The sequence below is a fragment of the Gossypium raimondii genome, chromosome 6 (genome assembly GCF_025698545.1).
Source record: "Gossypium raimondii isolate GPD5lz chromosome 6, ASM2569854v1, whole genome shotgun sequence".
NCBI lineage: Eukaryota > Viridiplantae > Streptophyta > Magnoliopsida > Malvales > Malvaceae > Gossypium > Gossypium raimondii.
Genome location: NC_068570.1, coordinates 56,366,602 through 56,392,486, shown reverse-complemented (window position 1 = coordinate 56,392,486; position 25,885 = coordinate 56,366,602). Strand labels below are relative to the sequence as shown.

Sequence of the window (25,885 nt, the reverse complement as noted above, 5' to 3'; positions counted from 1 at the left end):
AATATCCTTCTTGGTTGTGGTATTTTTGCTATGGTCATTTAAACTTTGGTGGTTTGAAGATACTTAAAAATAAAAATATGGTGACTGGTCTTCCTCCAATTATCTTTCCTTTGCTAGTTTGTGAAGAATTTGTTGCTAGCAAACCACATCGATCTCAATTTCCTAAAGGTAAGTTATGGAAAGTAAAAGAGGTATTGGAGTTGGTGCATTCAGACATTTGTGGGCCAATAAATCCAATTTATAATGGAAATTTATTACCTTTATTGATTATTATACTTGTAAGACATGGGTTTACCTTTACAAGAAAAATCAAATTTAAAAGCTTTAAAGCTAGTGTAGGAAATGAGAAAGGAAGAACCATTCAACCTCTTCGAACTAGTCCTGGTGGTGAATATTCCTCTAAGGCGTTTGAAGACTTGTGATGTTCACAGCATCCAAAGAGAGCTCACAACTGCTTATACACAACAAAAAAATATAATGTATCAGAGAGGAAAAATTAAACCATTCTCAACATGGTTCGAAGCCTACTAGTAAGAGGGAGAATTCCAAAGGTGTTTTGGTCAAAAGCTATAAATTGGAACATCCACATCTTGAATAGGAGCCCTACTAATTCTCTTCAAGATGTGACTCCGGAGAAGGCTTAAAGTGGAAGGAGACCGGTGATAGATCACTTCAGAATTTTTAGGCGCATTACCTAAGCACATGTCTCAAAGGAGAAATGGAAGAAGCTTGTTGATGTGTCTTTTTTGGTATTAGTGAAACATCAAATTGAGGGCATACAAATTGTTTAATCCTGTGAGAAAGAAGGTCATGATTAGCCGAGAGTTATGTTTCATGAAGAGAAAACTTGGGATTGGGATGAAGCACAACCTATACAGTTCTTTATGATAATAAAGCTGAAGAAATGCTCAAGAATACTTCTCTATTAGCCACTAAAGTATTGTTTACACATAAAGAAGAAACTAGTACAATAGCTGAAGCACTTCGTCATGTTCGAAGAAGGCCAGCATGGATGTAAGATTATGACGTAACCAAAATTAGAGAAAATGATGATGCAATTGCTCAATTTGCATTATTTACAGATTGTGGCCCAACAAGTTTTGAAAATGTTGCCAATGAGGCAAAATGGAAAGAGGCAATGGATGCTAAAATCAAAGCCATTAAAAGGAATGATACTTAGGAGATGACTGATCTTCTTGAGGGGCACAAAACCATTGGTGTCAAGTGGATCTACAAGACGAAGTTGAAGGAAAACAAAGAGGTTGAGAAGTGCAATACGCAATTAGCGGCTAAGGGGTACAAACAAGAGTATGGTGTAGACTACACAAAAGTTTTTACCCTAGTTGCAAGACATAACACTATCAGATTGGTGATTGCTTTAGTAGCGCAGAACTCTTGGTCAATCTTCCAGTTAGATATCAAGTCGACATTCTTACATGAATACTTGAAGGAAGAGAAAAAGTATGTGAGAGAGATTTTGGACAAATTCAAGATGAAGAATTGTAACTCTTCCAACACTCCAACTGAGTTTGGTTTAAAACTTATTAAAGAATGTGGATAGCATAGTTTACAAGAAAATTGTAGGTAGTTTGATGTATCTAACTCTATTAGTATTCTATGAGTCTTATTAGCAGGTACATGAAGAGCCCGATTGAAAAACATTTATTAGCTGCTAAGAGAATCCTTCGTTACTTATAAAGAACCAAAGATTTTGGATTTTCTACAAAAAGGGTGACAAACATGATTGGCTTCACTGGTAGTGATTATGCAAGAGATCAAGATGACAGAATAAGCATTTTAAGTTATGTTTTTATGCTTAGAACAGGAGCTATTTCGTGATCATCTAAAAAACAATCCATTGTCATATTTTTTGACACTACAGCTTGTGCTTGTCAAGCTATTTGGCTTAGGAGAATCCTTGAACAACTACAATTCAAGCCAAAAAGAGCCGCTATATTTTTTTGTGATAACAACTCAGCCATCAAGTTGTCAAAAAATCTTGTGTTGCATGGAAGAAGCAAGAATATTGATGTAAAATATTACTTTCTGTCATATTTCAGCAATGAAAGAGCAATTAAGGTAAAGTATTACAGAAGTGAAAATTAAGTTGTTGATGTATTTACTAAGCCTCTCAAGTTGGCATCATTTGTCAAGTTCAGGAAAATACTTGGTCTTTGACATCGAGTAGTAAGTATTTATTAAACTGAAAGTTCATTGTACTTTCAGTTTAAGGGAGGGATTGTTGAGTTTTTTTCGTAAATAATCCCTAGAAATTAGGGATTGTTGAGCTCATTCGGCTTTGCTATTTTTAGCTTTGAGTTACTAATTTTAGCTATTATAAAGCCTATGAAAGGCTAGAACCATTTGAAATTATTCATCAATTCAATAAATATCATATTCTCTCATTTGAGTTGAAAGCTTATTTTTCCTCTCTTTCGCTACTTGTAAGTGCAACATGCTTAAAAGATTTAATCCCAATAATTTTATTTGGTATAGTTTATTTTAAGTATAGAGAGCCTTCAACCATATTTTGTTTTTGATCCTTAGTATGTATAAATTTGAGATTTAATTCTTATACTTTTTTAATAAAATTTGGTCTCTTTACTATTTCAGTTAAAATGTTAAAGCAGACTTATTCTTAAAAAAACCCATTCAAAATCATTTTGATAAACTATTTTTGTTTTGTTGGAATAATATTCTTAAGAAAAATTGGCGTCAATATTATAACAAACAAAATAGAACAGAAGGCAACAAAAGGGAGGAATAGAGGAAAACAAAAAGAAAAAAGAAATTGACAAAAAGAATAAAAGTGGAACGATAGAGAAAGAGGGAGGAGGGAAGAATGTGAGAACGTGGAAAGGAAGTGGGAGAGTTTTGGGGGAATAATTTAAAAAAAAATTCAATTAAACCACCCATAAGCCCACTAAATTTGATTAGTTATCCTTATTAGATTTTCCCCAAAGTTCAAAACAAGAATTTACACACAAAGGTTCAAACATAAGACCTAAGGGTTAGCTAACACCTTACCATTATACTAACAAATTCATTCTTGTCAACAAATACACACAAATATTTCTTAAACCAGATACTAGGCCCATTCTTGACATTTTTGAGGCCCTCGGTAAAACAATAAAATAGCGTTTGAGGTTCCTTAAAAGTTGGAGAAAAAAAATTTTAGGTCCCTTAAGAGTTGATAAAAAAATTTTGGGCCCTTTAAAGCTAAAAAAAGTTTTTTGAGGCCCCTTAAAAATTGAGAAACAATATTTTGGACCCCTTTAAGCCTTGGACCCTAGGTGGCCGCACCTTCAGACAACCCCCAAGGTCGGGCTGCCAGATACCCAAAGCTAGAGGTTTAGACAAAATTGGAAAAATACAAGGGGAAAATATGTGAACCTAGAACCTCTCTCACACAAGCACAATCTGTTAACCATTGAACTAAATCAATTCATTTTACAAAATTTCCACAACCTTAACTCAAAAGCCGGACGTAACCACTATTGGTTTCACTAACTCGATTTCTTCTTACCCAGTTTTTGGGATGTGACAGATTCTACTTGTGTGGCATGGGTCATACCGCAGAGAGTCACGAACTCCTAGTAGCAACCCCAGTCCGATTTTATGCTTAATGAGAATCTGTGGGGGCAAGAGGTCGAACAAGTTACAAGATTCGGGTCACACAAACTCTAACAAATATGATAAACAAATTAATCTATTTTTTTTCATTTTAATAACATACATATTTAATGTGTTATTACTAATTAATTTTAAATAATACATTTAATTATTTATTATAAATTATAATTTCTAAATGTATATTTATACTCTAAATTTATAATTTTCACGCACATATACTTGTAATAAGATTTCTAATATACATTATAATTAATCCGTCGGGTCAACAACTATCCTACCTATAAACAGCTCCGTATACGTACAATTAATTTTGGAGGGACAATTAATTGCAATTAATTCACTATTTATGCTCATCATCTGCACCACAACAAAGTTAATCAATACCTTCGTCTAACCCCTGACACCTCCGCACCATCCTCCAGTCAGAGGTATTGATTATAACACTGTTGGAATCACCCTTGCTTTGATTTCAAACGTACTGAGCTTCCCTTTGAGTAACGTCTGTTTCTTTCCTATTATATCCTTGCCTTTTATTTATATAATTTTATTTCTTCTTTTGTTTATTTTTTTAATTTAAATTTTTGGAAATAACTCTAATAATTTAATTTTTAACGAATATTACAAGATCTAACACCTAAAGCGGACAGTTTATTTAACTAAGATGTAAAATTTTGAAGAATGAAATAAATTTTGAAAAGTTTACGTATTTTTTTTAATATTTAAATTTGTTATCATTATATTTATCAATAATATAAAGTATTATAAATTTAAAAGCAGGTCGAATTGGGCTTGGTCCTTAAATGTTCAAGCTCGAGTTTGGCCCATATTTTAAACAAGCCTAATTTTTTGGGGTCAAACCCATTTTTCAAGCCTAATATTTTTGTTCAAACCCCCTCAAATTTCGAACAGACCTTCAGACCTATGCGGGTAGCCCGACCCACGAACAGGTCTAGGTGTATGATCTATTTTAAACGATTTTAATGAATAGTACCAACTTAAATATAACTAGTTGTAAAATGGTATAATGATAAATTTAGCCTTCAATGTTTATATTTTTTATCAATTTGGCCTTTATTCTTTTTTTGAGCTAAATTTTACTCTTAATTTTTTTCAAAAAGAGTCTAATCATGCTAAACAATTCAAAATTATAAAAATCAAAATTAAAAAATATAAAAGGTTCATAAAATTTCAAAAGAAACAACTCGGAGTGCACGTGGATTGCCATGCAGGCTATCGTGTTTAAATTTTTGGCATTTTAACTAATATTCTCATTAAAAAAAGTATCATTTTAACTCTTTTCTAAAAGGTTGAAGGCCAAAATTTATCTCAAAAAAAAAACAAAGGTCAAATTGATAAAATATATAAATGTTAAGAACTAAATTTAACATTATGCCTTGTCCTCATATTTAATTAAAATCCATAGAAATAAAGCTAAAAGCTTAAAACGTGTAATAAATATTCATTCATCACCTAAACAGTTAATATTTCAGAACATAAGGATCAAATCATAAAGTCTGTAAAACTTAGGATTTGTTGATTTATTTGTAAATTTTTGTAATATTTAATAGCAAAATAATAAAACATATTTATATATTTAATATTAAATAAATACACTTAAAAATAAAAAAATAAAGGCCGAAGAGTCTTAAAACCAAATAGCCCAATATTAATGCAATAAGTTTATTAACAAAGCTCATACTAAATAAAATCCAAAATTTAGCTTGTGATCTACGATAACCATTCATCCAATATAATAAAATTTAAAATAATGCTTAGAATTATTTATAACTTATTTATGTCTCAGTGTACTCGAACTCATATTCTCCTGCACTAGCAACAATACCGATGTCAATAGATTTAAGACAATGGGCAAAAGATTCTAACTTTATGTAAAGATGAATTTTTATGTTATTTGATCAACATTTATATTAATTGTATTTATAAAATATTAGTTGATTTTATTAGTATGTAAAGCATTCATGGGCCGCTAGGTTTATGTTGGATTTATATTTAGTATCAATATGTTTATTTAAGTTTGGTTTAATTCGAAATATTAAATTATTTTATTTAAATTTGAATCGAGCCCAGATATCATATACTAGAAGAAAAGCACCTATACCAAGCAAAATGAAGTGAATACCCAAAATTATGGTCATTTTATTTCTATCTTTCTATACATAAAGAGTTTTAGGTCCTAAAGTGCATGATAAATACCGTCAAAACTCAATACAGCAAAAGAAATTAAGTGAAGTATTCCAGAGTTACAAAGTATGAAAATGTGTCTATAACTTCTCCGTCAGGACCTACCCCAACCAAGAGTAGTTAGGTAGGGAAGTAAAATTAATATTCATTAATGTTCGTACATGGGATTTTTTAGGACAATATGAACCGCTTTAAATAGGTTCATTGCTCTGGCCCGAAATATGATTAAGCCGACAAACAAATAGCATAATTTTTAAATAAATCTAATATTTGTATAGCAATAAATAGTGAAAAGAATTAAATATATATTGAATAACAAAATATAAATTAATCCCTTAGCATCTCTTCCCCGCTACCACATATATTTTATACAACTTTTCTCCTTTGATTATCCCTTTGGTTTTGTATTTCGTCTTCATCCCCTCGTGAATCTCGTTTCCCTTTTTTTTGTTGCCTTAGTCAGCAAAACTTTTTTTTTTCGAGTAATTTTTGAAGTTCGAATAAGGGTGAAGTCAAAAATTTATTTTTTCGAAAAGTCATAATTAAATTATATATTCTTTATGAGAGTTAAAATGAAATCTTATCATTTTAATAGTTTATATCTTTTTTAATTTTTAAAAGATTAAATCAAAATTTTATCATTTTTTAAGAGTTAAAGTAAAATTTTACAATGTACTAACTTAAAAATAAATTTTAAAAGACTAAAAACGAGATTTCTCGTTTTAAGAAGGGCCAGGGCGCTCCCAACCCCAAAATGAATTTGATACATAAATTCATAAATTCATCTGGATTCCCATTTTACAAGGGGTCGTATATATAATTACATAAAATTAAAATTTACGTATTAAATTACACATTGAATAAATATTTATATAATTTTAAAATTTATCCCAAAAAATTATAAATTTTGTTTAATTTTCCCAAAGTCATCCCTTACTACTCAAGAGATAATTTTTATGGGTAGTTTACTAGATATAGGGACAAAAAGAATATCACTAGTTTTTCTTCACAAACTTATAAATCTAGAGGCAAAAAAGAAAGGGGTTCGTGGACTCTTTCTTCCATAGCTTTTTCTACATTATATTCATGTCATTTAGTCATTGAATTCTTCTTCCTTCGATATCAACAATTATAGGTATGGACCGTGCTATTTCCACATTGGTGATGTCGCCCTATTGTGGAAAAGTCCATCTTGTATTTGATTTTTAAAGTCAAACAAGAGAGGGTAAATTACATTCAAGGTTACTTGGCTATTAGTAATTTAAAAAGTTACAAATTAGTCATTTAACTATTCAAAATCTATCATTTAAGTCATTGGACCATTAGGTTGCTAGTGGATGTCTGACATGATCGTTAACTCACTATTCATCATAGGGTAAACTACACCCAAGGTCACTTAAATATTAATAAGTTTGCACTTTGGTCACTCAATTTCAGAAGAGTTACAAGTTGGTCACTAAACTATTCAAAAGTTTTAGGGTTTTAGGAACCTCTTTCACTATTGTATTCCAGTAATCTCGCCATTGTCCAACCTCCTCCTTCAGCAAAGAAACACATAAAAGTATAGCTCTATCCTCCCTCTTTCAACTTTATGATTTAATTTTCCTTAAAATGGCCTAAAACTTCGTTGATTCAAACTCAAAACTCTAACAAGGAAGCTATTTGATCTTTGTCTGCCATCATCGGATGGTCACTTGAGTCCAGTATGTTCATCTTCTCAATAAAGCTTTCTCCTTGACCTTTTGTTTGAGCCTCCATGCCCGAAACTCTCTGATTAACTCCTAACTGAATCTAGTATGTTTATGTCTCATTATATATATATATATATATATATATATATATATATATATTTCATTCTCTTTTCTTTGATTCTATAAGTCCTATTTGAGGATGCTAACATAGGAGACTTTCTTCCTTCTTTTATTTGTTATTATTTGGCATTTTTGTATGATTTATTGTGGTTGTAGTGATATTTGGTTGTTGGTTTGGGATAAGGGTGTGTGAATAGTGTTGAGGGGAGGTTAGATTTTCTCTTAGGAGAAGTCTTTGAAGTATTGCCCACTTGAGAGCCAACAGAATCCTCAACAGAAGGTATTGTCCTCGTGTCAAGGTTTTTTCCTCAACCTCCACAAAGAGCCATTGTACCTATATCCACCAACCGAGCCCCCCTTTGAGAACCGCATAGCGGCTCTTTGTGGAGGCCAGGGAAAAAACCCCGACACGAGAACAATACCTCTTATTAAGGGGTCCATCAACTCCCAAATAGATGACACTTAGAAGACTTCTCCCAAAAAGAGAGTCCGACCTCCCCTCAACAAATAGCTTGATTGTGGATTTTCTTTACATTAGTTAGGCGTATAAAGAAATATATTTATACTTATATTTATAAATAATATTAATTACATAATTTTAAACTATATAATTAACTTTATATATTAAAATGGGAGAGATCCGCTTACACTAGTGTGAAACTAAAGTAATTTTATACGCTTCCATATATTTTATATGATTATTAATTTAACAATCCAACCATTGAATTTATCAATATTATTGTATGATTCAAGCATGCAAATTTTAAATTGATTTGATATTTCTATCTTATCAATATAAAATATTGTATATATTAACATTTATTAAACAGTTAAAAGTATTTTTACATAAAACAAATAGTTAGAAATTTTTAATTTACGCAAATTTGACATGCATAATTTATATAAATAAAATATGAAATATAATATTTTTATCTTTAAAATATTAATTGTACAAAAATATACAGAAGGGTGCAAACTACTTTAGTTTAATTTTAGTTTAATGTTCATAATGGTCATTTTGCTTTCTTACTATAAATCTACAATCCATATGTTTAAATCCTCTCACACATCTCACCGGTGATTTTAATCTCATCACCATAATAATTAATTTCACTGTCACATCTATTTTCAATCTCACTAGAATTAATCTCGTCGTAAAGGCGGTGACCGGAGCAGGCAAGGGGAGTGGCGCTCTTAAAATAAAAATTATTACTTTTTAGACCCCTAAAATGGAAAATTGTTATTTGGGCCTTTCTAAATTAATCTATAAATTATAAGTTAAACATTGTAAAATCACAATTTATAAATTTTGATTTAAAACCTCTAAAAACTATAAAAATATAAACTAATATAATTATAAAATTACATTTCAACTCTTATAAAAATATATAATTTAACTTCAATCCTTAAAAATATCAACATATCAACAGAAACACAATAGTAGGACTGACAGCACTTGCAGACGAAGGCCAACGTGAGTCACGACCAAGATAAAAACATAAAGATGAGGTGGTGGACGAAGGCGAAGCAGATCCTACCAGTGCTGTCATAATCATTTATCTTCGACCACCACCCTATATTTTCTATCTTTTCTCTTCTTGTCTGAAAAAGGAATACCTAGCTGCCTTTTATCAGAGCTTACTTGCTTCTGTCGGGAACCACCTTGTCTTACGCTTTGTCCATCACAACACCTGTCCTCACCCCAATTCGGATGAATCACCCACTCCACATGTTGATTTCTTATTAGAGGCCAAATATATCCAAATTGTACTATGGAAAGCTTTTCAAATTATTGGTTTTTTGTGTATAAATTTACACGTAGTCAATCAAGCATTTCATGCAACTCCATTAAAAGTGTTTAAAAATAAGTACAAATAGTTGATGATACATTGGTTTAATGGTAGGAAGGAAACTTTAGATGAGGTTTGGATGGGTGGTTGGGTGTGATACGTTGCGTTTAGTTTATTTTTATCTCATATTACATCTAATCTCACCACCACTGTTGTTTTTACACTAACTATAGGTAAAGACACCGCTCATCCAAACTAAGCCTTAATTTTACATTTAAGTCTAAAAATACATTGGTTTGTAATTATTCTTTTGAGTTGTTACAACGGAAGTTATAACTTGTTTCGACAATTAAACAATGCAATATAGTGATTGAGTAACTTATGTATGAAACATTCTATTACGAATTTAAATATATTTTGATTATTAATTTAATATTTTAATTAATTATTGAGTAAAGCATGAATGTAATGTTTCGTTAATATTGTACCTTCTAATTTTAAAAATACTTTCTTTTTTTTGATGAACCAAATATTGAAGTGATGAGTCATCTAATTAACTAATAGTACATATAAACCCAATTTTTTGAATGGTGCACGTGATTTGCTCTATCCATGACACCAAAAGAAACAAATAAAAATAAGCAATTATTATATCATTTATATATTTGGTCTTTTTTTAGTTAAATTTGGTCTTTTAATCTTTTAAAAGTAGACATGTCCATAGATCAAGCCGGACTCCTAGAAAGTGAGAGGGCTTGGAGAAAAAAATAAACTCGAAAAATGAGATTGGATAAGGGCCTCAAGTAAGGTGTTTTTTTCCCAGCCCGACCCGAATTTACAAAAAGAAAAAAATATATATGTTGTTTTCTCACTGTTTTCATGCCATTTCACTATTATGTTACTACTTTTTTGCTGTTATTGTTAGGATATTATATAAATCTTATTTTATTGTTAATTTTATTATTAGTTTAGTGGTATTTTCTTGTTAAGGTGCACGATGTTAGTGTTATTTAAGTATAAAGATTTTTTAAAATTTATTTTCAAGTTGTTGGGAAACATTTATTTGAATGTTTTTAGTGTTTTATATTTTTTTTAAAATAATATAAAAATTTTAATACGGTAAGCTGGGCCAGGCTCAAGTTTTAGCATTTTTATTTGGGCCAAGCTTAGGTAAAATTTTAGGCCCATGTTTCGAGTCGGGTCAAGAATGAACTTATCAAATGGGCCTAAAATTTTGTCAAGCCCCAACTCATGGATAGGTTCATTAAAAAACAATCGAATTGATGTTTTTAATAAAAATACTAACTAAAACATTATATTTAAACATGGCAGCCCGCATGGTAAACCATGTGTATTCATGCTATTCTTTTAAATTTATATAAACATTTTTTTAATATTTTTTTCATAAATTTTAAATTATTTATTGCTGTGCCATATATGACAAATAATATTATGTCAGCATAAAGTACATGTGCACTACCACACGAATCGTCATGCCAACATCGTTAAAAAAATTAATATTCTAGTCAAACATTTTTATTAAAAAATAATTTAAAAAATTTAACTAAAAAAAATAACAACCATAAATTTTGAAATAAAAATATTGTAGGTGCCAACTTGTCGTGAGCTTATGAGTTATATGACATTGCATGGTAACGTAAACTAGTTTGTGTGTGTGTATATATATGGGTTCTTCCTGCAACATCCGAATCAGAAGACAAGCAAACTCAAAGACAGAATGAAGACAGCTCTTCTGGTGGGATGCAACTACCCCAACACCCCCTACAAGTTGAAAGGATGCATAAATGATGTGCATGCCATGAGAGACGTGATTTTGAAAAGGTTTAACTTTGATCCTCAACATGTTGAGCTCATAACTGATGAACCAGGGTCCCCAAAAATGCCTACACGTGCAAACATTATGGCTGGACTTGCAGAAATGGTGAAAGAGGCTAAAGAAGGAGATGTCCTATTATTCCACTTCAGTGGACATGGAGTTGAGGCAGACATGAAACCAGGCCGGAAGGATGATGCGATCGTGCCTTGTGATCTCAATCTCATTTATGGTAGGTTTTTTATACTTCCTAATTGATGGTGTCTTATAGTGGAATTTGCACAATAATTTTATTTTATAAAGTAAATTATATTATTTTAAAGAAATTTTTTGTCATTTTTATTCTTTTTATGAATAAAAAATATAGAAATATAGTACACATAGTAGGGTTTGAACCCACAATTTCATAGTTTTCGAAACTCAAATTCAACAAATCAAAAATTCAACCTTAAATGTCAAAATATAAATCTAACTTTAAATCTTAAAAAATAATAATTAATTTTTTTTTTTAAATATTAATGTTGATCATGATTCCAAATTGGGATCACAACTCGTCAACTACATAATTTCCTTTATTAATCATATCATTTTTTTATAAATATACATGGCTGTGCAGACGTGGACATCAGGCACTTGATTCAGCAGCTGCCAAAAGAAACAAGCTTCACAATCGTTTCAGATTCGTGCCACAGCGGTGGTCTCATCGACAAAGAGAAAGAACAAATTGGACCCCATAAGGGTATAGCACCATCGGTTGACGCCCAGAAGAGGGGAATTTCACTTGAATCAATACACCAAGGCCTACAAACAGCAGCCAACGTCATAAACGCCGCATCAGACGTATTGGGCACAACAGTTGCCTTCGGCACTACTGGATTAGATATTGTCAGCAACATTGGCCATCTTTTGACCGGAATCTTTCGAGACAACGTCAGTTTAAAATTCCGACCCTCTCAGGAGCCAAGGTCATTAACGGAGGATGAGGGGATTCTATTAAGTGGGTGCCAAGCCGATGAGCTATCCCTTGATTTGGAACCGGGTGACAAAACCCAAGGAAAGGCGTATGGGGCCTTTACATATTCACTTCAAAAGATTATCAACGAGACCCATGGTGCATTAACCAATAAACAGCTTGTGATGAATGTTAGGGATGAAATAACCAGCCTTGGATTTCACGAGCAACACCCTTGCCTTTATTGCAGTGATAAGAATGCTGGTACAGCTTTCTTGGCCACCATTCCAACACCCTTAGCCTTTCCCATGATTAACGAGCTGGTGCCTAAAAAGAAAGCTGTTCTTGTGGGTTGTAATTACCCAAAGACCCCTTACAACCTGAAAGGATGCATAAATGATGTGGAGAACATAAGAAGGTTGATTATGAAAAGGTTTAACTTTGATCGACATTTTATTAAGGTGCTGACTGATAATTATATACCAGGCTCATGCGCTATGCCTACGGGTATAAAAATTAAGGCTGCACTTTATGAAATGGTGAAAACTGCTAGACCAGGAGATGTCCTGTTCTTCTACTTTAGTGGACACGGAACAGCTGTTCCTGTTTTGAAACCCGGTCAGCCTCTCAGACTGGATGAAGCTATCGTGCCTTGCGATTTTAATCTTATCACTGGTAAGCCTACGCCTAGCTTTTAATTTCCCATTGCATCCATGCATATGTATATGTTACAACTAATTAATTATACTGTTTGCACAGACGTGGATTTCAGGGATTTAGTTAACCAACTACCCGAAAGAGTAAACTTCACGATCCTTTCAGATTCGTGCCACAGCGGTGGTCTCATCGACAAAGAGAAAGAACAAATCGGACCCAACACTTTACGGAAGGGCGAAAAATCACCGGAGTGTATAACTCGGGGTAAGAGCATTGAATTTCCTGTCATACATGATATCATAGACCTAGTATCAGATGCTGCCCACCAAGCAACAAACATAGCGGAGCAGTTTTTTGGATTCTTCGGAAGGGATATTGTGTCTCTCAAATTCAATCACGAAGCTGCAAAGCAAAAGGGGTTATTGGGTTTGCAGCCACATGAAGATAAAGGGATATTGGTAAGTGGGTGTGAAGCATACGAGACATCATTCGACGTGGTCCTCGACGGAAACTCGTATGGGGCGTTTACCGATGCAGTGGTGAAAGTATCTATGGGAGGATATGTTAAAATCAGCAATAAGGATCTTGTGACGAAAGCTCGAGATATTTTGAAGCAAAATGGATTTGATCAAACCCCTTGCCTTTATTGCAGTAATGCCGATTTAGATGCAGATTTCTTGGGTGAGGTTGCTTAACTATTGATCGAAATGGTGTTGCTTCGGCTGTCAAAACGTAGAATAATAATGTGATATATGTTCATCGTTGGTTGCACTACTAGTAATGCTGTAATAAATTTGAGAGCAACTGCTATCATTGTTTAACCAAGGTCCCTACCTTCTTATGTGTTATCATATGTTTGTTTTGCTTGAAAATCTAGAGCACCCTCTGTATTGGAAGTTAAGGCTTTCATCCTTATTCCATTTCCTATGTTTCATCATAGTAAATAAATAAATAAAGGTATAATATCAAATTTAACCCTCAACATTTGCATCTTTTATCAATTTAAACCTTATTCTTTTTTTGAGCTAAATTTGACCATCAAGCTTTTAAACCATAGTCAAATCACATTTTTAATGAAAATATTGACTAAAACATTAATCTTTTAGCTATGTTAGCGTGGCAACTCACGTAGCAGTCCTTACGTACTTCTTGTTGCCCATATAATGGGGTCCAATACCATTTGAAATAATAGAACCAGACACAAGCACTAAAAACATCTCACAAACTCTTTAATTTGAGTCATTTAAAACTTCAAAATGTGATTGAGAAGAATTTTGTTCTAAAAAACAATTTCTCATATTAACATCGACTCAATAAAGCATAAAAAAAAAGCTTGGATCATACGTATTAGCATATTGCATACTTCATAACTTTATTCGTATGTAGAATTGAGATGATCCATAAGTTGAAGAGTACATGATAAAAAATATCTTGATAATATTAATAATACACATTCGATTCGGATGATGAATAACTCTATCAAGGAACAGACGATGACAATGAGTATTTGTTAAATGTTAAAGAGGAAATAGTCCAAGAAATATGAAATGCTAGAATAATTAAATAAAATTACATATAACGTAATGAATTACAATTTGTTGTAATTACAAGAGAGTATAAGTTTTGTAATTACTACTCTAGTAATTATACTTTCATTCAATTATATTGTGTTGTTCAAACAAACCCTAGATCTTTTCGAATGTAAAGGATAAATAAAATATTTATAGTGTTAATGAATTTTGAAAACTAGATGAGAATTAAATTTTAATATATTTAATTTTAAAAATTAAATTTACATATCGAATTACATATTAAATCAATATTCATGTCTAAAAAAAGTTTGTATATAATTTTGAGATTTAAATGAACTATAAACTTTAGTTAATTGTCCCTAAGCCATTCCTCTCTCATTCAAGAGATAACTTTTATGGATAGTTATAAATTATCAAGGGCGGATAATTTTTATGCATCTTGTGGAGAGCATTATGCCGAATTGCTTGATTATTTTTCTCTTAATTCAATTAGTAGACATTCTTTGTGAGAGGTTAACCTTTTGTAAGAAGTTGGGACTAACTATTGAGGTCGCAATTACTTCATCAATTGTACAATGAAACCTTCACTGAACGAGGCTCAATAGAATAAGAGTTTTCGAACTGCGTTAATAAACAACTATGTACGAAATCTTTTTTTTATTTTCGTTTCATTATGAATGTATTAAAATTATTACAAAAATTTATTTTTCACCTATATTATAGGCATATGATAATCTAATATAACTTAATTAGATGTTATGTAATACATCCCTTGTATTAAATCTTTTAAACATGAACTGGTTAAATTTTCTTAATATTTGCATTTTAACCTCAACGTGCTATAATTACATATCATAAATAAAGAATAATACAAATAACATCCCTACTCTTACTTCAAATTATCAAACAATAAAAATATATACAAGAAGAATGAAGGAAAAATGGAACCAAAACTCCATCCTCCAATGTTGATCCTTGATTCGTTTTTTTTTTTTTTACCTACATTCGTATTTACTTGCTAGTTGTAAGACTTAATATTTTTACTCAAAACCCTTTAAAACCTTTAAGCAAAAATCTACCACTGCCATCTCTATGCCTACTTGATTTAAAGTAATAATAAATATGTACACTTGCAGTACTAACAAGATTTGATTTTTATTAGCAAGAGTGAATAGGTAGCCTACACGCAAAGCTAAAGATGCCTCTTAAAAACTAAGCCCTACAACCCATGGCTTGGCTAAGGGGAAAAACAAAATTTCTGGGGGTTTCACCAACCACCAGAATTACCGCTCTTGGGAGCAGATCCCCAGCCAGAACCCCCATTGTCAGTACCACCACTTGCTTGGTCCCAACCTCCACTACCACCACCCCAACCACTGCCGCTGCCATTGCCACCTCCACTTTCAGTTCCAGAAGCACCCCAACCACTGCCACCGCCACTGCCACCCCAGCCACTGCCGCTGCCATTGCCATTTCCACTTTCAGTTCCAGAAGCACCCCAGCCACTGCCGCTGCCACCTCCACTTTCAGTTCCAGAAGCACCCCAACCACCAGGGAAAGCGTCTGTACCTGGAGAGTTTTGAACTTTAGCTCCCGGGAAACTGCCCCAACCACCATCATCCCCTTTCTTGCTGCTACCTGAATCCCATTTGGGGGTATCATCGTAAGATGAATCTTGCCCATTGTTACGCCCCCGGTTGCTGTTATACGAGCCACCCCTACCACGTCCACGACCACCACGTGGAGCACCACTTTGATGCCCATCTCGGCCACGACCTACATGAAACAACCAAATTGACCACAAATTAGACAAAACTTGAATATACAGGAATGCATACAAATAAAGGGAGCAACATTCTAGGTAGCTTAATTCGAAGTTTTTCTAATGTACAGGCAATTATTACTAATTTTCTCGCACAACGAATGAACTTCATTTATTTACTGCAAGAAAATTATAAAAATTCAACAAAAGCTAAATAATTAGTCAAAACTAAAAAGATGTATTTACTGAAACATGTAGTCAAATGGTTCGGAATCAGGCTGGCTTTTCCATTGTCAAACAAACTTTGGCAGTTCACATTCAAAAGACTAATAGAAGAACTAGTGGAGAATTCGAAAATGTCAGTATGTCATACTCAAGTGGTACTCAGTAAACGGAGATGCATTTAATAGATATTTTTAACACAAACAATAACTGGTTATTTCAATGTTTACCTGTTCTAGAACCTGGAGTGGAAGATTGACCCCTGTCATGAGAATGCCCTTTCCAACCACCCATAGATCCCCCAGAAGAGCCATCAGCAGCAGGGCTCCGCATTGGTACCATTGCCGCAACTGATCTAATTGATTGAGCTGACTCATGCTGTGGATCGTCAATATGCTTCTGGAAATAAGCAACCAGACGATCAATGTCCTCGAACATCCTTTTTCGGAACTTGAATCCCTTAGGATATAAGCCAATATACTCGTGATGTGGATTCGAAGTCCGTATATAAGTAAGAATAAAAGTGCCAGGATGTTCATGAGAAATGCCAAAGCAATACACTATTCTCATAGGATACTCTGATTTCTCAATCTTTAGAAGCTCATCAACCTCTACTTTAGTTCCCTTCCTGAACTTGCGATAACTCAGCATCGCCTTCAGATGAGACACAAGGGGGTCGACATATCGATCCATTACCTGCAATTTAAATGCATTCAAAAGAAATCCATTACATGCATTCTTATGCCTTGCAATATATCATTTTATGTTACAACAATTTATTCAAAAAAAACAGATTTTCAATGTTAATGGTTTCTTCCTAATTTTGTTTAGGGGGCTTCTGCATTCAAAGATAATGAATAAATATCATTTAGTTCATTTTTATTAAGATGATCCATACAGCTTTAAAGCCAAACACATCAAGGGGCAACCATGAATTCTTGCCCATGCAAGAAGAACAGTCAATTAAAAGTTCAGAATCCTCCAGTGTAAGTCCTCAAGGTTTAAGGCATTGACAAACAGGTTTTTTATATGATGATAACAACCAAAAAACAATCAACATTCAATTCTTCAGCATCTATGTTCTAACCCTGAAATCTGTCTTCCAGTTTATGATCAGCCATTGTTTCTACAAATGCACAAGATTCTTACTGCAACCTCTCTCCCAATTAAGCAAAATGCCTATATGGTTATTTCCAATTTATTCACATCCCTTGCAAAGTTTAAGGCATATATCAGAAAAACCCAGGAAAATAAGAATTAAGAGAATGACTTACCTCGTCCAAATCCTCAAAAGTGTCTTCCCCAATTTTCAACGTCTTCCCAATGCGGAGCAGGCTGGTAATGTCCTTGTGTTCTTTTCCACCTTCAACTATATCCTTGTGAGCATAAACTCCATTATAAACTTTGAGAGTTAAGGTTAGAAAAGAAGGCCCACGAGAACTGGGACGGATGATGCTTTCTCCAGGATCCTTATCGGATAAATACTGCCCAACACAAGAAAAGAAAAACATGATTAAATCCAAATATATAGTCAGACATTAGTTTAAAGAAGCAAAACAAAATGAGATTGCAGATATTTCATATTTGAGAAGGAAGCAAGGTGTCATGGCTTTAAGCAACCACAAGCTGCCTTGGATAATAAATGCATCCAAAAGCTGCCAAATGTGCAACATCATCAAACAATCAAGTCATCATTTGTTAATTTTGTATATTCTATGGGATTAATTGTATTATTAGATGTTTGGATACCTCAGGTTACAGCAACTGGTCTACTTATTTACCATTACATATTCATCAAAACAGGGTTATCAATCCAAAACCTGCCTAACGTGCAACATCATCACAAACAATCAAGTCATCATTTGTTAATTTTGTATTTTCTTTTTGCACACAAAAGATGCATTAAGGTTGAAATAATATTATTGCAAGACTGGAAGTTGGAACAAAGAAATTGAGAAGAGTTTATATTTATTCTTTTGAACTTATAGAATATACTATATGACCACAGACAAGGGTGAACTTAAAATTAATTCAAACCAATCAAAGGTAAACTTAAAAAGTTAATTACTAAAAAAACTTACCTCAATAGCTTCATCAGCAGTAATATTTTGGAAGCGTGGATGGACAATCATCCTCGGCTTAAAATGTTTCTTGGCCATTTCCCTCTCTTTACGAGCTTTCTCTTGGTCACTCTGTATGCTGCTTCGCTCCTCATGGTAGTAAGGGTCAAGGTTCTGGACATGCTGGTGTCGGCTTCTCATCTCACTGTCTTTACAAACCAGGAACACCTGATACCTATTCTTTTGAATTGATTTGATCTTGCATGTCAAGATGTCACCTTCATGCAGCCTATCAGACAACTCGACAATATCTCTCGAGTCATCTGCATAGTCTTCTTTCATAATCATCCCAGTTAATCCAGATTCAAGTGCACAAATAGCCCGTCCACCTTGCACTCTGCGAACTGTTGCTTGCACAACCCGGCCTTCTGCCAGGGTATCCTCAGTTTCACCTGAAATCATGTAGAACTCCTCATCTTGACTTGGTTCTTTATATGGTTTCCGCCAATCCTGAAAGCCCTGAATTAATTCCCTTCTTATATCAAAAAAGGTCTCCCTCTTATTCCCGCGCTTCTTGCTTTCTAGATAGTTATCAAGACGAAGGCTTTTTAACAAACTTGGTCGGTCCCTAACATGTTCTATTGCCATTTCCAATGCATCATCCTCATCATTGTCACCTTTAAAATCCTCATCGTAAACATCTTTGGCCAATTCCTGGGCAACAAGATAAGATTCTGGATGTATTCTAGTGTCATCCAACAAATCAATGAACTGGCTGCTATTGGCAGCAAGCCCACTCCGACGGACACGTAGAAAGGCTACTGCATTGACAAAAACCTTCTTCCCAAGTCCATGGGCTTGCAAAAAGTCTTTTCGACTGAAAATTGTTCCAACTCTTACTAATGACCTCTGCAGTGATGCTGCCTTTCTACTCCCAATTCCGGAAATGAATTGCAAAGGAGCAAACAACCATTCATGGCTTGCAGCCAAATTAACATCAAGGCCAACCTGGTTTGCGACATCAACCAAAACCTGTTCAATCATGCTATACTTCTCATCTGCTGTTAGAAAGTTCTCCATAGGATTAAGCTTCCAAGACAATATTTCCTTCTCAGGGCCACAAAGAGTTGCAACCATTGCCAGTGGATTTTGAAGATAACGCCCAAGAGCAACAGCCCGTTTAACAATGCCTGACAATATTTATAATGGACTAGATCATCAATAAATCAAGATGGATAGAAACTTGCATACCTAACAACAATTCAAAAACTACAGGCAGAATATCGTGAATGAAGATCTATTCACCTGATGTGCCAGGTAACTGATCCGCTGAAATCCGAGAATTTTCATAGAGACGGGGTAGAGACTCATCCCCATATACAATGCTCAGCTCATCCATTTCATGCCCAACATCTCTAGGATTTTCCTCCACCATCTTAAAAATAATCTGGTAAAGAAGACATAAACTACATAAGCAGCAAATAGCATGAAGAACAGACCATTTAAGAAGCACAACTTATTGAACACTGAAAATTCATTCGTTCTGCAAAAAATGACATTATACTTGATATCAGAATATGATCTGATAACAATGGAATATACTAAATAAGCACAAGGAATAAAAGGACCAACTATACAAGACAATTAAAAATTGAGAACCCAACAACTTCATAAACAATTACAGTTCCATTATTATAGTTAATCAGGATGCTTGAAGCAAGTATTTCAGCAAGTAATTTGGGTCCTTTCAAGAGGACAAGTACAGAAATTTGTTCTTGATAACATGTGGGTCTTTTTATGAGGACAAGTAAGATTTACCTTTAGACGGTTCCCAAAAAAAAAAGATTTACCATTAGAAGATAAGAAATTCACTGAAAGGGACTTAAATGACAATAGGCCTTAACAAAGTGAGACACATCTCAAACAAAGACCTGCAAACTTAGAAGTGGTAGAGACATGCTAAACTAATATTTTGCTAAAATAACAACAAAAAGAAATTAACCAAGAAAAACAAAACTAAAACATAAAGCTAAAGGAGACTATTTCAGATAAGTGGAAAAGAAAGCCTACAGCTCAACAATGATAAGCCTACCTCATAAATATCATCTTTCAAACGGGTACAAGACAAATTCACAGCTCCAAGAACAACAACATGTGGTTGATGATCAGTCATAAACTTCAAAACACGCTGCTGATCATTTTTCTTGCGTTGCTGGTCATTAACATTTTGAGACCGTAATGTAAGAGAACCAGTGTAAAGCACATCAAGCACCTCTCCGGATGAATCTAACATCACAAAAGTAGTTGCAGGCTTCCCAGGGCCCCAACAGCATGCCATGACACGTGGTGCAGCTTCCTCTTCAGAATTAATATCATTTTCCTTCTTTTGATAAGGCCCCACGGAAACTTTATTCCACAAATCCTTGCCATATTCCAAAAGTAACCAGTTCTTAGCTCCACTAGCCAACAAGGATCTCGCTTCTTTCTCCATCGATGGCAAAAGGAAACCAAAAAGAGCATCATTCAGTATCTGCTTTCTCTGTTCATTCCATTGTTGAGCAGATTTACTAACGCCATTACTGAGATATCTTTCGTTACATTCTTTAATCAAGTCATCCATAATTTTTTCTGGCAGCTTAAAAGTTACTTGAAGAAGCTTCTCCTCTTCAGCCTTCTGGATTAGAAGCCACTGTGCGTCCTCAAATTTGCTCAATGGTTTTTCCCGCAGCCACTTAACACCAGCAAACTGATGGAAAGAATCTATGGCTATTTTTCCATCAGATGTTGGACTGGTTGATACTACAGCATTCTCCATATAAATATTACGAACATATTTCTTGACAGATGGCTCACAACTTATCTCAAGCGCCGCCTAGAGGAAAAACAATAAATAAGTAGACATGATAAAACAAGGTTGTTATGGTCAACAGTAGTACTTGTTTGCTCATAAGAAGAACACTGTATACCATATGTCTGGCTCCTTTGAGGACAGATTGTGGAGTCTCAAACATTGCACATGTAAAGTTTGAAGCCATCTCTTCTGGTATCTCCTTAGGATCTTCCAACTCATCAACAGGCTACAATCAAAGAATGAGCATTAGATCTCTCAATAGAATATAACAGAAATTAACCAAGCACACTTACCAACTTTTCAAGAGATAGCTGAGATCCAAGTTGCTGAGCACTGTATCCAAACTTGCTTGCAACCTCCCAGAGACCAGCCTTATAGCAAATACTATATTGTGATCTCCTCTTTGGCCTCTTATATTGACCTTCATCTGCACCAACCTCACCTGGTGGGAAATGCAAGTTAAACTTGGCATCAACATCATCAACTTCCCTTTCTGATTCTGCATCCTTGAGATCTTTAAGAATTGACTCAAAAAGTTGTTGGTTCAAGTTAAGTCTTGTCTCATCATATATCCGACGAGATTCTTCTTCAAATCGCTTACTATAATGTGACTGAAGGCCACTCTTCCTCTTTTGAAGAAGCAGCCATTTCCGGTCCAAATCCTGAATTGCCCAAAGTACCTAAAATGAAGCATAGTATCCATTATTAACAGGAATAAACTTCTGAAGTTGATTAGATACACAATAAAAAAAATTTTGATTAGTTACCTTGTGCCACTTTATTGTAGGTTTTTTATCAGATTTTTCCTGATCAACATCATCAACCTCATGTGGCCCAGGATCTTGCAGCAGACTTAGGCACTGCTCCTTGCGATACATCGCAATAAAGGGAATCTGAAAGAAAGAATACTAAGAAAAACGAAAGCAGTGCAACAGTAGTCATGTATCAATCAAATCAGTAAGTCGTACATCTAATTTCTGCACATGTGTTAGGTCCAAAAACCTCATGATGTCATCCTTGTTTATAGAAAGATCCATCCTTTCTTTACCAAATAACGGTACTGCACCACTTGTAAGCTGTTTATGCATCCAGTTGCTCTCTTCTATTATGCTCTCTTCATCCATTGGAGGACTGCCAGTGCTTTCCTCAGAAATCTACAAAAACAAATGTGAAGCCAATCGACTTGTGTTAAGAGAGATCAAGGAAATAAATAGTTAGAACATTAATAACTACATCAACAAACCTGCATTCTTTCTGGAAGATCAATCGTCCGAATTTCATCATCCTTTACTGTCATATACTTTTCAGAAAGAACAGTGGGTTCGAATTGATCTTCAAGTCTCCTTTCTTTCTGATCACTATAATCTAATCCCTGTTTGCGTAGCTGCAGGAGTTCATCAACATCACCAAATATATCTTGAGCTTCCTTTAAAGCAGATGACGAAACATCAAATGCATGCCTTGATTTCTTATTCTTCATCTTCTTCCGTCTACAAAACAAGTTACTTCAAGGGACTTCCAAAATTAAAGTACAAAAGGGATTGGCATATTCATGCAGCACATAGGTTGTACCTAACAGAAGCCCCAGGCACATCATCTTCTTCTACAATAAAGTCTGCCATTTCATCTTCTTCACCCATATCTCCATCCTCTTCCTCTTCTATTTGTTCTTCATCTTCAGGAAGATCTTCAAGAGGTTGCCCTAAAATATTACATATGCCAACCAGTTATTTAAAACTGAATTCAAATGATAATGATAATGGATGCTATGCTAAATATACAAACCATCATCATCGCCAAATAAGGTACGCTTAAGCTTTTCCTCAGCAGTTGCTCCACCCTTCATGCTACCATCAAACTCATCATCAGAGAGCCCATATCGTATCCCATCTAAATCCCTTTGAGCCTTTTTTAGCCGCTTAAATTTCTTGCTACCCTGGAAAAAATTGTGAAGCAGAAAGCTCAATTATATAGGTAAAATAGTTGCGCAGGGAAACAAATTATACAAAAATAATCACTATGATCAAATCTAACATTAATTCAGCAAAACTAAAAGAACTTAAATGAGATAAAATTACACTCATAGAACTTAACAATCATCATTTTTTATTTCTTCGGGGCAGGGAATCAAATCTAACAACCTTTGGTACATTAACGTCATTCTCCCGGAGGAGCTCATAGTCATCTTCATCAAGGTCCTCAGCTTCCCTGAAAACATTGATACAAGCATCATCAGAAATTAGCTAAACTACCCTCTCTGACTAATAAAATGATATGAAGCTTTTTTAAACTAAATAAACAAAATACTAATAATATCTCATCTTCATTTTACAGAAAATGTAGCAGTAGCATAGCATCAATGGAGGAAAAATACTCACTTCTTCTTTCTTTTTTTCTTTTTTTTCCGCCTCTCCTCATCGCTATCTTCCCTCTCTTCAGCTTCATCTACCTCTTCATCCTCCACATCATCAACTATGAATCCATCATTCTCATATTCATCTTGCCCCTCATCTGTTCAAAACAAAAATAAATAATCAAATAACTACAACGAATTTATGAACCCAGACAAAACTGAAGAACACCCTCCCGCCCAAATGAGCAAAATATAACACCCATCATGGCATTCAGCCCTAATTTTACTTTCATTCTCATTGTTTCTCTAAAAATTTAAATAAATAAAAAACGAATTCAGAACTCAAAAAAAGATCCCCAATATTGAAAGGAGAAATTGGATATCAGAAACAAGCTATACCGTCTTCTTCTTCGTCGTCGTCGTCAGGGTCGCGGCCATTGAGTGTGTCTCCCTCAATGGGCTCTCCATCTTCGTCGAGTTCCAACTCCTCTACACGCATTGAACCCCCAAACCCAAAACAAAAAAAAAATTGTAAGAAAATTTAAGGGTTCGTTAGCCAAAAAAAACCAAAAAAGCTTATAACGGTATCACCTTCGTCAGACACCACGTTTTTGCCCATAGTTCAGAAACGGGAACCAATGCAGAGAAAGAAAGACTTCAATTTGCCAGTGGGATTGAAACCACCTAAAATCGTTCTGCTTTCATCTGATAGAAAACCCTAGTTATTAAATATTTAAATAAATAGGAACATTTACTGGTATATTTGTGTATTCTTAAATAATAATTTACCTAAAAATTCTATAACAAGCATATGAAAATATAAGCATGTATTTAAAAATATTAATGTATATTAAAATAAAATTTTAAATTTAAGAATATTAAAAAACTATAATTATTTATTATGGTATTTTTAAATTAATTAATAATAACATATATAGTATGTAAATATTAAAATGAAAAACTGATTAAATTGTGAGAAAAATTAAATTAATTAATAATAACACATCAATATATTATATTAAGTGGATGTACTTTGTAAAAATCTATTGATCAATAAAATATTCTCTATTGCTTACCATATTTTCTTTGTTCTTTACTCTCTTTATCTCTCATGATATTGTCAACAATACTGAGTTGATATCGAGTTAACCCGTAACAACTCAATGAGTCCAATGAGTAGTGAGAGTGGTTTTAAAAGTAGTTTAAGGTGATTAAGCATAGCCCAATGAGTTCGATACGATTCGAGAATACGAATTATTAACCTTTCAGTGCTTGTTGTGAAAAAGATTCATTTGCGTTGCAACATAGAACTGCGAAGCGAAAAGATTTTGAAATTGCAGGTCATGTCGCGACAGACATACCATTATGTTGCGACACATAACTTCAAGCCCAGAAAAATGAAAAAAATTAAGGGCGTCTCGTGTCACAATAGCATAATCTGCCACTTCCTTATTTTAGACTTTCACAAAAATCTTCCAAGATTTTATGTGACAATCACGTAAAGTTAACCCTAAAACCCTATATAAATCACCCTTGAAAGATCAAAAGGGTAATTTTATCATTAAATTATCTTACAAATTTATAATTATTAATGTGAAAATATAATTTCACCTTCTTTTATGGTTAATGTTCTTCCTTGTATGGTTATTCGATTCGAATCGAATAAAATTTTAATTTTGAGTAGTTTTAATAAATTAAAAATATTATATAGAAATTTATTGGTAAAAAGATTTTCTAGTCCCTTTTAATTTAAATATTATGTAAATTGGTCCTCAAAAATTGAAATAATTTAATCATTGTCAATTTAGAAAGCAAGCAAATAAGGATAATTGTACATAATTTTGATTGGTATAATAATAAATTTTGTCCTCGTTTTGGCAATTCGGTCATGATTTATCGAATTTAGCTTGTAAGTTTATACATTTTGTCAATTTCATAATGATTTAACAATTCAGCCCGTAATAATTACACATTCCGTCAACATTCGTGTAAAATATATAAACATTAAAGATTAAATTTTTTATTATACCAACCAAAATTATGTACAATTGATGGAAAGCATTAATATTGTATTTAATTGCCCTTATTTGTTCACTTTCGAAAATTTCAGGGATTAAATTGCTCCAAATTTTTTAGAGAATGATCAATTTTATCAAAATCAAAATCAAGAGGGACCAAAAAGATGTTTTTACCAAATTTCTTTAAATAAAAAGTATATTTTAACTA

The 25,885-nt window shown here is 33.5% G+C and overlaps 2 protein-coding genes across 2 annotated transcripts; one reads left to right on the top strand and one right to left on the bottom strand.

The window, feature by feature from the left end:
* Positions 1-10,761: 10,761 nt before the first annotated feature.
* Positions 10,762-13,861, top strand: LOC105772675 (uncharacterized). The gene is made up of 4 exons (XM_012594083.2): positions 10,762-10,776; positions 11,103-11,502; positions 11,887-12,897; positions 12,982-13,861. The coding sequence occupies exons 1-4, from the start codon at positions 10,762-10,764 to the stop codon at positions 13,572-13,574; spliced, it is 2,019 nt and encodes a 672-aa protein (XP_012449537.2). The 3' UTR covers positions 13,575-13,861.
* A 1,686-nt stretch (positions 13,862-15,547) lies between these two features.
* Positions 15,548-24,417, bottom strand: LOC105772183 (transcription elongation factor SPT6 homolog). Its single transcript, XM_012593497.2, has 17 exons — positions 24,251-24,417; positions 24,059-24,148; positions 23,685-23,817; positions 23,448-23,514; positions 23,092-23,242; positions 22,879-23,008; positions 22,550-22,796; positions 22,275-22,460; positions 22,074-22,199; positions 21,600-21,986; positions 21,422-21,532; positions 20,548-21,327; positions 19,761-19,902; positions 18,477-19,645; positions 17,670-17,879; positions 16,626-17,091; positions 15,548-16,187 (listed from the first exon to the last, which is right to left on the bottom strand). Exons 1-17 carry the CDS (start codon positions 24,276-24,278, stop codon positions 15,679-15,681), a joined length of 4,932 nt encoding a protein of 1,643 aa, XP_012448951.1. The 5' UTR covers positions 24,279-24,417; the 3' UTR covers positions 15,548-15,678.
* Positions 24,418-25,885: the final 1,468 nt, after the last annotated feature.

What these genes read in the sequence shown, in the direction of transcription:
- LOC105772675 (XM_012594083.2), top strand. An exon ending in TGATCTCAATCTCATTTATG is followed by an intron (nt 11,503 to 11,886) that starts GTAGGTTTTTTA and finishes ATGGCTGTGCAG; the next exon opens with ACGTGGACATCAGGCACTTG. An exon ending in CGATTTTAATCTTATCACTG is followed by an intron (nt 12,898 to 12,981) that starts GTAAGCCTACGC and finishes CTGTTTGCACAG; the next exon opens with ACGTGGATTTCAGGGATTTA.
- LOC105772183 (XM_012593497.2), bottom strand. Translation starts at nt 24,278, where the DNA reads ATGGGCAAAAACGTGGTGTCTGACGAAG. An exon ending in CACATGTGCAGAAATTAGAT is followed by an intron (nt 22,200 to 22,274) that starts GTACGACTTACT and finishes TCTTTCTTTCAG; the next exon opens with ATTCCCTTTATTGCGATGTA. An exon ending in TGAAAGATGATATTTATGAG is followed by an intron (nt 19,903 to 20,547) that starts GTAGGCTTATCA and finishes CTTCTTTACCAG; the next exon opens with ATTATTTTTAAGATGGTGGA.